Source organism: Podarcis bocagei, assembly GCF_964188305.1.
Source record: "Podarcis bocagei genome assembly, chromosome: 17".
Lineage (NCBI taxonomy): Eukaryota > Metazoa > Chordata > Lepidosauria > Squamata > Lacertidae > Podarcis > Podarcis bocagei.
In genome coordinates, this window is record NC_138143.1 from 901,907 (window position 1) to 916,433 (window position 14,527).

Below are 14,527 nucleotides of genomic sequence, written 5' to 3' on the forward strand. Positions count from 1 at the left end.
TTTATTCTGGGCTTTTTGCCCTGCCAGACAAATCTAGATATATCTCTTTGCCACTTCTTGAAACAATCCATCTTATCAATGATTTGCAATGATTGAAATAGAAATAACATTCTCGGCAATACATTCATCTTGATAACAGCAATTCGACCCAGCAAGGAAAGCTTCAAATTCGACCAAATTTCTAAATCTTTTTTCACTTCTGACCAACATTTCTCATAGTTATCTTTAAATAAATTCACATTCTTAGAAGTCATATTCACCCCCAGGTATTTTACCTTCTTTACCAATGTTAAGTCTGTCTCTTTTTGAAACCTCTCTCTTTCTATCAACGTCAAATTTTTCTCCAAAACCTTGGTTTTTAACTTGTTCAATTTAAAACCTGCCACCTGCCCAAAATCCTGGATTACTTCTAAAGCCCTCTTAGTACTAGATATTGGCTCTTGTAACGTCAGAACAAGGTCATCTGCAAAAGCTTTAAGTTTATATTGTTTAACTCCGACCTGAATACCTTGAATCAAATGGTCCCTTCTAATCATATTTAGCAAAACCTCCAGAACTGAAATAAAAAGCAATGGGGAAATTGGGCAGCCTTGTCGTGTCCCTTTCTCTATTTTAAATTCTTCTGTCACCACATTATTAACTATCAGTTTGGCCTTTTGTTCAGAATAAATCGCACCTATGCCGTTTTCAAAGTTTTGTCCAACCCCCATCCCCTGAAGATTTTTCTTCATGAAACTCCAGGAAATATTATCAAAGGCTTTCTCCGCATCTACAAATATCAAAACTGCTTTTGTATTAATGTTCACTTGCAGCTTTTCTAAGATGTTAATTATATTCCTCATATTGTCCGATAAATGTCTTCCAGGGAGAAAGCCAGCCTGGTCTTTATGTATCCCCTCTGCCAGTACTTTTTTCAGTCTTCCAGCCAGAATGTCTGCAAAGATTTTATAATCCACATTAAGCAGGGATATGGGGCGGTAGTTCTTAAGTTGTGTCTTTTCAGACTCAGTTTTCGGTATAAGTGTGATATAAGCTTCTTTCCACGTCTCAGGCGCTTTTTCCCCCTCCATAATTTCATTGCAAACCTCCTTTAGTGGTTGAATTAAGTAGTCTTTCAAAGTTCTATAATATTTGGAGGTTAACCCATCAGGCCCTGGAGATTTGCCCAATTGCATATTCTGAATCGCCCCTTCCACCTCTTGTTCAGTTATTTTGTAGTTCAATAATAATTTATTTTCTTGAGAAATTTTTTGTAATCCGTTAGTCTTCAAAAATTGGTAAATTTTTGTCTCAATCTGTGGCCCTTGGGTATAAAGTTGTTTAAAGTATCTCTGGAAGCAATTTCTAATCTCCTGTGGGTTCTGTATGTTCTTTCCATCCACTTCGAGGTTGGTAACCGTGTTTAACTTTTGTCTCCTCTTCAACTGCCACGCTAACAGCTTCCCACATTTATTAGCTGATTCGAAGGTCTTTTGTCTCATCTGTTTAATTTTCCATTCAATGTCCTGATTTATCATTTTCATATATTGTACTTGATGTAACTTGATTTCTCTCAAGATCTCCTGTGACTTTGGTTTAGCTCTAAGTTTCTTCTCTCCTTCTCTTATTTTCTCCAAAATCTTTTCTTTTTTTCTCATTTTGAATTCTCCTTTTTATTGCATTGTGCTGCATCAAGAACCATCTCATTACAGCTTTACTTGCGTCCCAGATTACTCTTTTTTCCACAGAGGTCTTCAGATTTATCTCAAAATAGTCTTTCATAATTTTTTGGGCCTTCTTGATAATTTGTGGATCTCTAAACAGGGTGTCATTCATCCTCCATCTGAAGGAACCAGTCGGTGTTAGTTTCATTTCCATTTTCACAGGGTTATGGTCAGAGCAAGTTTTTGGGCAAATTTCCACTTTTCGAATCTTGGGAGCCATTCCTCTGGTTATCCAGATGTGGTCAATTCTTGTCCAAGTCTTTTGGGCTTCAGAAAAGAAAGTCCCCTCTCTACCTAGGGGGTTCTTAGTTCTCCAAGTGTCGATTAAATCCATATTATCTGTCATTTCAAAAAAAGTTTTCGGTAGTCTTCCATCTTTTGTCACCACTTGTCTTTCTGACTTATCCATATTTGTCGATACCACTCCATTCATATCTCCAAGCATAATAATATTATAGTCCATAAAGTCCAACAACGTCTCATGCAGTTTCTTAAAAAATTCTGATTTCCCCTCATTTGGTGCATATACCCCTACTATCAAGAGTCTCTCTCCTTGAAATTGTATTTCAATTGCCACAAATCTTCCTTGTTCATTTTTAAAAATGAATTTTGGTGATAAACTTTCTTTTGCGTAGATCACCACTCCTCTCTTTTTAACTTTATCTGATGAAATAAATTCTTGGCCCAATCTTTTATTAGTTAATACTTTCCTATGTACTCTAGTCACATGGGTTTCTTGCAAACAAATCAAGTCCAATTTTTCTTTTTTTTAATAAATGAAAGATTCTTTTCCTCTTGTCAGGGGAGTTCAGACCTCGAATGTTCCAACTTAATACCTCCAGAGACATTATGTAGTTATTCTGTTTCCCCTCCAACTGCTCCTAATAGTTGTTCTTGATCTGTGGGTGGTATCACTTTCTCTGGTTTATCCAATCCCAATGGTAGCTTTGCTGGGTCCAAAACTCCTGGTTTTGATATCTTTGGTTCTTTTCCCTCTGCCTCTTTTTGTAAATCTTCCTCGTGATCCTTCAGGAATCTCACTTTGTCCTCTTCTGATCTTATCTTCACCTTTTTCCCTTTGTAAGTGAAAGACAGACCCTGAGGGAACTCCCACCTGAAGATAATATTGTTTCTTCTTAACAGGTTCACTAGATCTCCGTAGTTAGCTCTGAGGTCCAGTAAATATTTTGGGATATCTTTAAAAATTTCTATCCTTGAATCCTCTATTTCCAGTGATTTCTGGTAATGCAGGCTCAGTATTTTATCCCTCTCTTCTTTGGATCTGAAAGTAATCAAACAGTCTCTTACCCTGTTCTTTCTTCCCCCTTTGCTTCCTTTACCAAGTCTGAAGGCAGTCACTATCTTAAAGTCTTTTTCTGGCTCAAGGCCCCAGAATTCTTCAAATTCCTGTGTAAGAAAATCACTCAAATTACCTTCTTCCAATTCTGGTACCGCCCTGATCCTTAAATTGGTCTGTTTGACTTAAAGTTCAAATAAGGACAATTGTGCCTTATGGTCCTCTAGTTGTTTATTAATTGGCTGTATTTTTCCTTCTACCGCCAACACCTTTTCTTTTGCTTCCTCTGCAATTTTTCTTGTCAATTTAGATTCCTGCAGCAACCGATCAATAGCCTGTGTATTAGAGCTGATAGTTGCAGTCTTGGTTGACAATTTTTCTAAAGCTCCAAATATTTTATCTAGTGATGCATTTAATGTCTCTTCAGAGCCCGCACCTTTTGCTCCAGACTGCCCAGTATCTTCCTTTTCTAGGACAGGAGGAGCTACTATTGATTGTCTTCGTTGCTGCTGCCTGGTTTTTATCCTTGAAGGCTGGGGTTTTTCCTGATCCATTACTTTATCTTTAAAATTCAAGGTCACTCACACAATTCAGATTTCTTTTGTGGTGGGAAAAATTCCTAGCCAACTGTAATGGAAAATCCCCAGCTATGTCCCAAGCCTCCTCTAGGGAAGCACCTTGGCAACAATGTTCCTTTCAAAGCAACTTATTTCTAAAGGCAGTCGTATCCTTTTCAACTTCCAGTTTTCCAATAAAAAGCAACAGTTACAGAGAGGGTCCTTCAATATTTTCAATTCAATTGCAGAGTAGTCACATATAGTTACAAATGTCTATAAATGGTGCAACACTTTCTTACTGTCTCTGGCAGGCCAATATCAGGGATTAAGCGGTGGTCTTTTTTTCCACCCTTTCCCTCAAATCCGACAGTTTCTTCTCCCCCCCCCCCACTCTGGGAGGGAGTTCTTGTGTCTGGCATTAAAATTTAGCTCCTCTTAATTCAGCTTTTCCAGTTCTTAGCTTCAAAAGTCTTTGCTTTAGTCCTATTTACAAAACTGGAAGACGGACTTCCTTTTTGCGCCTTCCCGCTTCAGTGCCAAATTCAAGTTCGTTGCGTCGATCAAAAGAAACGAATCCTTTGATCTCCCAATTTTTACAAGATCTTACTCACGGGTTGTAGTTTTAGAAGCCGAAATTTCAAAGGAAAAAGGTCAGCGCTCTCCGGCATCAGCTGTGCAGCTTCACTCCGCAGAAGTAGCGATCAACTCTCAGCGCCGCACACCCCGTCTCACTCCGGAACTCTTTGCCAAGTTCCTTTACAAAACGGGGGGGGGGTGCAAAAGGTGCCCGCCGAGTCCCACGGTCACAGGCTTCACTCGCCTGCGGTTTTCGATAGGGTCCCCCGCTTCGCTGCAGCAGGTAGACCCGATTTCTGTGGAGCTTCTCCCTCCGATTCAGAGGGATTCCGCCATTGCCGATGGTGCCGCCTCCGGAATGGAAGATTTGAGACTGGGCGATAGTTGGCCATTGTGGCCGCATCTAAAGATGGTTTTTTAAGAAGCGGTTTAATAACCGCCTCTTTCAGTGGGTCTGGGAAGGCTCCCTCATGGAGGGAAGCATTCACCACCCCACGAAGCCCATCGCCCAGCCCTTCCCGGCTAGCTTTTATAAGCCAGGATGGGCAAGGATCAAGGAGACAGGTGGTTGGTTTCACTCGTCCAAGCAGCCTGTCCACATCCTCGGAGGTAACAGATTGGAATTGACTTTTGCAATTTGACTAGACAGGACTCTAGCACTCTCCTGCCCCGGCCCTGCTCCCATGGTGGCGTCTACCTCTTTCCAAATCTGAGCAACTTTATCTGCAAAAAACTTTGCAAAATCATTGCAGGAGATCATGTGGCCCATACTGGGCCCCGATGTAACAGGTGGTTCCGCTAAATTTCGGACCACCTGAAAAAGTCTCCTGCTGCTGTTTTCTGCAGATGCAATAGAGGCAGTGAAGAAAGTCAAAATGGAGAGGAGGGCAGGGGGTTCCTCTGGAAAAATCCTAGGCTGGGCTACAGCTGAGAAGTAAAATTACCGCAAACTCTTCCTCATGCATAAGATTTCTTAAAGCAATTATTGTTCCTAAATTGTTTTATACTCCTCTGCAGAGGAAATAACTAAAAGAAATCACTTGAGAAAATGTACATGTACATTTTGTGCATTACAAATATGCATCCTTTAAAAATATATATACCGGTAACTTCAGTAGCCTGACTCATAAACTCTTATCCTGAGAGAGGTCCCTTCGCCTTTTGTGGAGATTTCACATAAACCTCTGTGTTCCCTGATCCAGGAGCATCTCGGTGCCGGTTGACCCTCAGCCCACATCAGCACCAGAACAACCACCCAAGCTCATCAGGGACATGGGTGATACCTATGCGGTTGTGAACAAGCTCCGGCGAAGTGGACTGGGTGCTTCTCCTCCTCCTCCTGCTCCAGGCAACGAGGCCCCGCTTAGTGGAGAGGGACCCCTTTATGCCGCAGTGAAGCCTCGGATGAGCAATGTGCCCGACACCTTGGCAATTGACCCCAGTGCCTTTGTGGGAGTGCAAGTCAGTCACTCGCTGCCTGGAAGCCCCATCCACCGGCCAGCTTCTGCGGCAACCTGCGAATACGCCCAAATTAACCCAGGTGATGTGAAGTAATAGTTTGTGTGCACTTAAGAATTTGTATAACTGTATAACAATAAGACTTAACATTTATGCAGTAGTTTTAAGTGCTCCAGTTCTTTTATAGTAATAATAATTTTATTATTTATATCCTGCCCATCTGACTGGGTTTTCCCAGCCACTCCGGGCAGCTCCCAGCAGAATAGTAAAAACACAATAGAACATTAAAGATTTAAAACTTCCCTAAACATTATCTCAGTAACCCTAACATCAGGCCTGCAAGATATGGCAGGTCAGCGTTATCATCTCATGTTGCAGACATAGGGGAAGGGAGGCCAGAGCACACCTACTTGACAAAAAGGGTCACCTGGAACTGGTGGTGACACTTGCTGTTGAGCCAACGTGCACAGGCTGTTATCTAGCTAATGACAGAAGAGACATTTGAACTAAGGATGTCCCTGGATCATAGCACATTTTCTTAAAATACTGTGCTAAACTAGCTCTGTGAATATCATATGATTTCAATGCAAGTAAACAAGATTCTAGTCATCATGACAAATTTGGATTTGGGGGTATTTCATGGGGTTTTTCTTTGGGTGTACAGAACCCAAGCAAATTCAAATGGGAATTCACAAAGGCTGCAAACATAGATTAGATGTAACTAATAAAATCCACAGTAAAACATTAAAGGCTGCAAATATCATTCTTCAGTCATTTTTCCTGGATTGTTTTATTTAATATTTTAATGTGTTGTAATCCGCTTTGATTTTTTCCCCTTAAGAATATAAAGTGGTATAGAAATAGAAATACAATAATATAATCTTTATTGCGGCCCAACGAGCCATAACATGGATTCAGAATAAAATACAGATTCATACAAACAACCCCCCAGGGAAGGGAGACCAAAGCGCTATTTGTTTAGTCATGGATATGTTGATCTGGCTTTGGTGAAAAGACGCCGATATGTTGGTACAGACAAATTTCTAAGATATGCAGGCGTCTGAAACTCCAACCCATAGTGAATTCCTACTGCTAATGGGCCACAGATAACATGAGATTGAGATTGGAGATCACAAGGCCAGTGGAAGTGATGGTATTCCAGCTGAACTGTTTAAAATTTTAAAAGATGATGCTGTTAAGGTGCTACACTCAATATGCCAGCAAGTTTGGAAAACTCAGCAGTGGCCAGAGGATTGGAGAAGATCAGTCTACATCCCAATCCCAAAGAAAGGCAGTGCCAAAGAATGCTCCAACTACCGCACAATTGCACTCATTTCACACGCTAGCAAGGTTATGCTTAAAATTCTACAAGGAAGGCTCAAGCAGTATGTGGACCGAGAACTCCCAGAAGTGCAAGCTGGATTTAGAAGAGGCAGAGGAACCAGAGACCAAATTGAAAACATGCGCTGGATTATGGAGAAAGCTAGAGAGTTCCAGAAAGACATCTACTTCTGCTTCATTGACTATGCAAAAGCCTTTGACTGTGTTGACCACAGCAAACTATGGCAAGTTCTTAAAGAAATGGGAGTGCCTGACCACCTCATCTGTCTCCTGAGAAATCTCTATGTGGGACAAGAAGCTACAGTTAGAACTGGATATGGAACAACTGATTGGTTCAAAATTGGGAAAGGAGTACGGCAAGGCTGTATATTGTCTCCCTGCTTATTTAACTTATATGCGGAATTCATCATGCGAAAGGCTGGGCTGGATGAATCCCAAGCCGGAATTAAGATTGCCGGAAGAAATATCAACAACCTCAGATATGCAGATGACACAACCTTGATGGCAGAAAGTGAAGAGGAATTAAAGAACCTTTTAATGAGGGTGAAAGAGGAGAGCGCAAAATATGGTCTGAAGCTCAACATCAAAAAAACGAAGATCATGGCCACTGGGCCCATCACCTCCTGGCAAATAGAAGGGGAAGAAATGGAGGCAGTGAGAGATTTTACCTTCTTGGGCTCCATGATCAGTGCAGATGGTGACAGCAGTCACGAAATTAAAAGACGCCTGCTCCTTGGGAGAAAGGCGATGGCAAACCTAGACAACATCTTAAAAAGCAGAGACATCACCTTGCCAACAAAGGTCCGTATAGTAAAAGCCATGGTTTTCCCAGTAGTGATGTATGGAAGTGAGAGCTGGACCATAAAGAAGGCTGATCGCCGAAGAATTGATGCTTTTGAATTATGGTGCTGGAGGAGACTCTTGAGAGTCCCATGGACTGCAAGAAGATCAAACCTATCCATTCTGAAGGAAATCAGCCCTGAGCGCTCACTGGAAGGACAGATCGTGAAGCTGAGGCTCCAATACTTTGGCCACCTCATGAGAAGAGAAGACTCCCTGGAAAAGACCCTGATGTTGGGAAAGATGGAGGGCACAAGGAGAAGGGGACGACAGAGAATGAGATGGTTGGATGGTGTTCTTGAAGCTACCAGCATGAGTTTGATCAAACTGCGGGAGGCAGTGGAGGACAGAAGTGCCTGGCGTGCTCTGGTCCATGGGGTCACGAAGAGTCGGACACGACTAAACGACTAAACAACAACAATGTGATATGTTCCAGAGGCTTTGCCTCAGAGATTCAAGGGTGGTATCATAGCCCAGATGGTACAGGAGACAAGGTGGCATACCAAGCTAAGTGGCTTTTCTAACCATCATTTTCATCTATGAGCTGGCAAACTCCTCGTTGTTTAGGTATGGAACCCCTTCCCTAGGCCAAAGACTGAGATCTTGAGCCAGTATCTCAGGGCAGCCCACCATGCTTTACTTGATAGAAGACATTCACCTGTTTCTAAAAATAGTATTGCCTTTGGAACACAATTTGGAACTTGTAGGAGGGACCGGAGAAACTTTGCCTGGAAGTCATCAAACCTGGAGAATGAGCCATTGAACCAGATGTTTGAGGCCTAGAGGAGTTGAGAGACAGATTTTGCATTAAATACCTTAATGGCTGATGGAACATAATGGCCTCCCCTTGTATAAAAGAATTGAAGTATAGCCAGTTTGCTTACCTCCGCCTTTCGATAGGCAGTTTGCCAATGATGTTTCCAGGACTTGGAATGATGGAACAGAAGCCCTAGGTACCGGAAGAATTTGGTCTGCTCTAGTTTGTGACCGTCCAGTACCCATTTACTCAGGGACAATCTCTTCTCAAACACCAGGACTTTTGATTTTTCATAATTGATGGATAACCTATTACCAGAGCAGTAGTCTCAGAATTTCCTTAGTTGGTAGTTCAGGCCAGGTCTGGTTTGGGAGAAGATGGCCGTGTCATCCGCATACAGCAAGAAAGGGGTCTTTCTTGTCCCTATTTTTGGAAGATGGCCATCAGGGTCCATTAAGCTTGCCTCTAAGTCATTCAGAAACAAACTGAACATCTTATAAACTGTTTATAAGAAGTAAATAAGGAGGCCAGATACAGGATAAAGGAAGTATTTTTTTGGTTGTTTGTATTGTTGTATGTTATGCTCACTGTATGTTATGTTCACGTTTAATGAGGTGGATTTGTGTATTGGGGCGTGGGGGTTTGTGTTATGTTGTAAATAAAATTCCAATAGAAATTTAAATTAAAAACAAATAAACAACGAACTGAACAAGGTAGGGGCCAAAATGCATCCCTGTCTCACTCCCCTGGCCATCTCAATACATTCTGAGAGCTGGCCCTGCAACCCACACCTAACCTGCAAATTGCTTCCACTGTGCAGGGCTTTAGTAAGATATAGGAGACGTTTATCCTTCAGTACTAGATGTAATTTGGACCATAGTTGGAATCCAGGGATGGAGTCAAAGGCAGATTTCAGGTCCATAAAGGCCACAAAGAGTTTTCCCTGTAGAGGTCTGGTGTACTTCTCAGCTAGGAGGGACAGCGTTAGACAGTGGTCTGATGTTGAGTGTTTTCGCGGAAAGCTGCCCGAGCTTCAGATATATTTATAGTCATTTAGAAAAGTTGTCAGTTTGTTACAGAGAAAGCGGGCATACAGCTTTTCTATAATTGAAAGCAGACTGACTAGCCTATAATTAGAAGGCATGTTTGGCTGGCCTCTCTTAAAGATTGAAACTACTATTGCATGTTTCTAGCTAGATGGTACTTTGCTTGAGTTATTTACTATCATAAAAAGTGCCGCCAGAAGAGGAGCCCACCAGTGCTGATTTGATATGATCAATTCAGCTGGGATAAAGTCATTTCCTGGGGCCTTACCACTCTTAAGGCTCCCAATTAATTTATAGACTTCTTCCACTGTAACTGGGCTCCATTGTGGGAGCAGTGACAGTTCTGCTGAAACTTCATCATAAAAACTGGCGGGGAGATTTGAATTTTCCGTGAATATATTTCTAAAATGGTTCTCCCATACCTGAGCTGGAATGGCACAGCTGGGGGCTGGAGAGCTGTTGCTCAGGAAGCCAGAGACCAGTTGCCAGAAGAGTTTTGTTTCGTTGTTTAGCGAGGCATTCAGCAACAGAGGCCAGGAGTTTTGTTCAGACTGCCTTTCTTTTTGAAGCCAAAAGGGCTTTGTACTCTTTTTAAATTTTGAAATAAGTGGGGGGTAAATAGTTTAGGCCAGTGTTTCTATAGGTCAGTGTTTCTTCTTTGTGCGGCACTCTTGGTCGAACCATCTGCACCCTTTAGCAATGCGGGGCTTGCTGGCTGGGTTTATGTTAACAGAGACCACATCCTGCAAGAACTCAATGAGATTATCGTAAATTGTCAGGGAGGAATCTGTTGATAGGTCATTGATTATACAGTGGTACCTCTGGATACGAACGGGATCCGTTCCAGAGCCCCGTTCACATCCTGAAGCAAACGCAACCTGTGTCCGCGCATGCGCGGGTTGCGGTTCACTGCTTCTGCGCATGCACACGATGTCATTTTGACCATCTGCTCATGCGTGAGCGGCGAAACCCAGAAGTAACGGGGAGCACAACCCAAAAGCACTCGACCTGAAGCAACTTCAACCCGAGGTATGACTGTAGTTGATAGTAGAAATATAGTTGTACCTCATAAGTCGAACGGAATCCATTCTGGCTCCTGCAGCCAATCAGAAGTTGTGGAAGCCGCGTCAGGCGTCCAGGTTCCAAAGAATGTTCCCAAACCGGAACACTCACTTCCGGGTTTGCAGCATTCGGGAGCCGATTTGTTTGACAACTAAGCCATTCAACAACCAAGGTATGACTGTAATAATACTAATACTAATATCATAATCCCGAGGAAACGTTTAGGTCCCTCTGGCCTGTCGTGGTTACAGCAAAGGGAGTACAGAAAGCACCTATCGGGAATAACCTTTTCTTTGTCTGATCTCTTCTCTCTGCTACAGGCGATTCCAATCCCAGAGTCACCTCCTCCTCTCACATCAATGGATTAGGGAAAAAGCCCCTGAGGAACCTGCTGCCCACAGTATGTTCTCTGCGCGGTGCTTCCCAGCCACATTTCTATGTCACAGGACCGGGATAAGCCTCCGACAAAAACTGTAGACCAGAAGGGATGGGGCACCTGTAGCCCTTCAGATCTTCTTCAACTCCCACTGCCCCCTCCCCGACCATTGATTCTGCTGGCTGGGGAGGAGTTCAACAGCATATTGGAAGGGCCACAGAGTCCCCCAGCCCTGATTCAGATTGGTTTTTAGGGTGTGTTTGGCTCTACTAGACCTGGCCTCCAGGGTGCCAACTTGAATAAAATATGGGGGGAGGCAGGTAAGAGCCCCCCCCCCATAATCAATCCCAATACTTGTTGCCTGCACACGATTTGAATGGCAACGCCAATCCACTTGGAGGGGGAGCTGGCATCCTCAAATATTTTTTTGGGGGGAGGGACTTTGGCCCCTAGGAGTTGGCTCCTATGCTTGGGCTCAAGTTCCTCTTCTACAATGTATTTGTTGTTTAGCTTTGGATAAGTTCATAGAATCATAGAATCATAGAGTTGGAAGAGACCACAAGGGCCATCGAGTCCAACCCCCTGCCAAGCAAGAAACACCATCAGAGCACTCCTGACATATGGTTGTCAAGCCTCTGCTTAAAGACCTCCAAAGAAGGAGACTCCACCACACTCCTTGGCAGCAAATTCCACTGTCAAACAGCTCTTACTGTCAGGAAGTTCTTCCTAATGTTTAGGTGGAATCTTCTTTCTTGTAGTTTGGATCCATTGAATCATAGAATCATAGAATCCTAGAGTTGGAAGAGACCACAAGGGCCATCGAGTCCAACCCCCTGCCAAGCAGGAAACACCATCAGAGCACTCCTGACATATGGTTGTCAAGCCTCTGCTTAAAGACCTCCAAAGTAGGAGACTCCACCACACTCCTTGGCAGCAAATTCCACTGTCAAACAGCTCTTACTGTCAGGAAGTTCTTCCTAATGTTTAGGTGGAATCTTCTTTCTTGTAGTTTGGATCCATTGCTCCGTGTCCGCTTCTCTGGAGCAGCAGAAAACAACCTTTCTCCCTCCTCTATGTGACATCCTTTTATATATTTGAACATGGCTATCATATCACCCCTTAACCTCCTCTTCTCCAGGCTAAACATGCCCAGCTCCCTTAGCCGTTCCTCATAAGGCATCGTTTCCAGGCCTTTGACCATTTTGGTTGCCCTCCTCTGGACACGTTCCAGTTTGTCAGTGTCCTTCTTGAACTGTGGTGCCCAGAACTGGACACAGTACTCCAGGTGAGGTCTGACCAGAGCAGAATACAGTGGCACTATTACTTCCCTTGATCTAGATGCTATACTCCTATTGATGCAGCCCAGAATTGCATTGGCTTTTTTAGCTGCCGCGTCACACTGTTGGCTCATGTCAAGTTTGTGGTCAACCAAGACTCCTAGATCCTTTTCACATGTACTGCTCTCAAGCCAGGTGTCCCCCATCTTGTATTTGTGCCTCTCATTTTTTTTGCCCAAGTGCAATACTTTACATTTCTCCCTGTTAAAGTTCATCTTGTTTGTTTTGGCCCAGTTCTCTAATCTGTCAAGGTCGTTTTGAAGTGTGATCCTGTCCTCTGGGGTGTTAGCCACCCCTCCCAGTTTGGTGTCATCTGCAAATTTGATCAGGATGCCCTTGAGTCCATCATCCAAGTCGTTGATAAAGATGTTGAATAAGACCGGGCCCAAGACAGAACCCTGTGGCACCCCACTAGTCACTCTTCTCCAGGATGAAGAGGAACCATTGATGAGCACCCTTTGGGTTCGGTCAGTCAGCCAGTTACAAATCCACTGAGTGGTAGCAGAGTCAAGACCGCATTTTACCAGCTTCTTTACAAGAATATCATGGGGCACCTTGTCAAATGCCTTGCTGAAATCAAGGTAGGCTACATCCACTGCGTTCCCTTCATCTACCAGGCTTGTAATTCTGTCAAAAAACGAGATCAGGTTAGTCTGACATGACTTATTTTTCAGAAATCCATGCTGACTATTGGTAATCACAGCATTCCTTTCTAGGTGCTCACAGACTGTTTGCTTAATGATCTGCTCCAGAATCTTCCCTGGTATTGATGTCAGACTGACTGGGCGGTAATTATTTGGGTCCTCTCTTTCCCCCTTTTTGAAAATAGGGACAACATTTGCCCTCCTCCAGTCTGCCGGGACTTCGCCTGTTCTCCAGGAATTCTCAAAGATGACTGCCAGTGGTTCTGAGATCACATCTGCCAGTTCTTTTAAAACTCTTGGATGCAGTTCATCTGGCCCTGGAGATTTGAATACATCTAAACTAGCCAAGTATTCTTGTACTATCTCCTTAGTTATTCTGGGCTGTGTTTCCTTTGCTGAATCATTTGCTCCAAATTCTTCAGGTCGGGCATTGTTTTCTTTATCAGAGAAGACTGAGGCAAAGAAGGCATTGAGGAGTTCAGCCCTTTCTGTGTCCCCTGTTTGCATTTCACCATCTTCTCCTCTGAGTGACCCCACTGTTTCTTTGTTCTTCCTTTTGCTACGAACATACCCATAAAAGCCTTTTTTGTTGCTTTTAACCTCTCTAGCAAACCTGAGTTCATTCTGTGCTTTAGCTTTTCTGACTTTGTGTCTACACGTGCTGGCTATTTGTTTGAATTCCTCTTTGGTGGTTTCCCCCCTTTTCCATTTTTTGTACACATCCTTTTTTAATCTTAACTCAGTTAAAAGTTCTTTAGATAGCCACCCTGGCTTCTTTAAGCACCTTCCATGTTTCCATCTCATTGGTATTGCCTGACGTTGTGCTTTTACTATCTCCCTCTTAACAAACTCCCAGCCATCATGAACTCCCTTTCCTTTTAGTATTACTGTCCATGGGATCTCACCCAGCACTTCCCTAAGTCTTATGAAGTCGGCTTTCTTAAAGTCAAGAAATTCAGTCCTAGTATGCTTGGCTGCTCCTTTCCGCTGTATAGTAAACTTCAGAAGAGCATGATCACTCGCGCCTAATGATCCTTCCACTTCTACCCCACTAACCAGGTCATCAACATTGGTTAGGACCAGATCTAAAATGGCTGTTCCTCTTGTTGCTTCTCCCACTTTCTGGACAATGAAGTTGTCTGCAAGGCCAGTGAGGAATCTGTTTGACCTTAAGCTCTTGGCTGAGTTTGACATCCAACAAATATCCGGGTAATTGAAGTCCCCATTACTACTATCTCCCTTCCTTTTGCATGCTTGGCCATCTGTTCCAGGAAGGCATCATCTATGTCCTCCGTTTGGCTTGGGGATCTATAGTAAACTCCCACAATGAGATCTCTATTATTCTTCTCTCCCTTAATTTTGACCCAAATGCTCTCACTTTGGCTTTGAGGTTCTAAATCTTGGATCTCTTCACAGGTATACACATCCCTGACATATAATGCCACTCCTCCTCCTTTCTTGTCTGGTCTGTTTCTCTGAAATAGATTGTATCCCCCCATTATTACATTCCAATCGTGGGACTTATCCCACCAG

The 14,527-nt window shown here is 43.2% G+C and overlaps 1 protein-coding gene across 4 annotated transcripts in view; it reads left to right on the plus strand.

The window, feature by feature from the left end:
* Positions 1-14,527, plus strand: part of PTPN18 (protein tyrosine phosphatase non-receptor type 18) — a 107,803-nt gene that overhangs the window by 87,792 nt on the left and 5,484 nt on the right. For all 4 annotated transcript variants that reach the window (XM_081177382.1, XM_081177383.1, XM_081177381.1 and 1 more), the window contains 2 exons: positions 5,336-5,673; positions 10,958-11,037. In XM_081177382.1, coding sequence (XP_081033508.1) covers positions 5,336-5,673; positions 10,958-11,037 — 418 coding nt within the window. The remainder of the gene's footprint in view (positions 1-5,335; positions 5,674-10,957; positions 11,038-14,527) is intronic.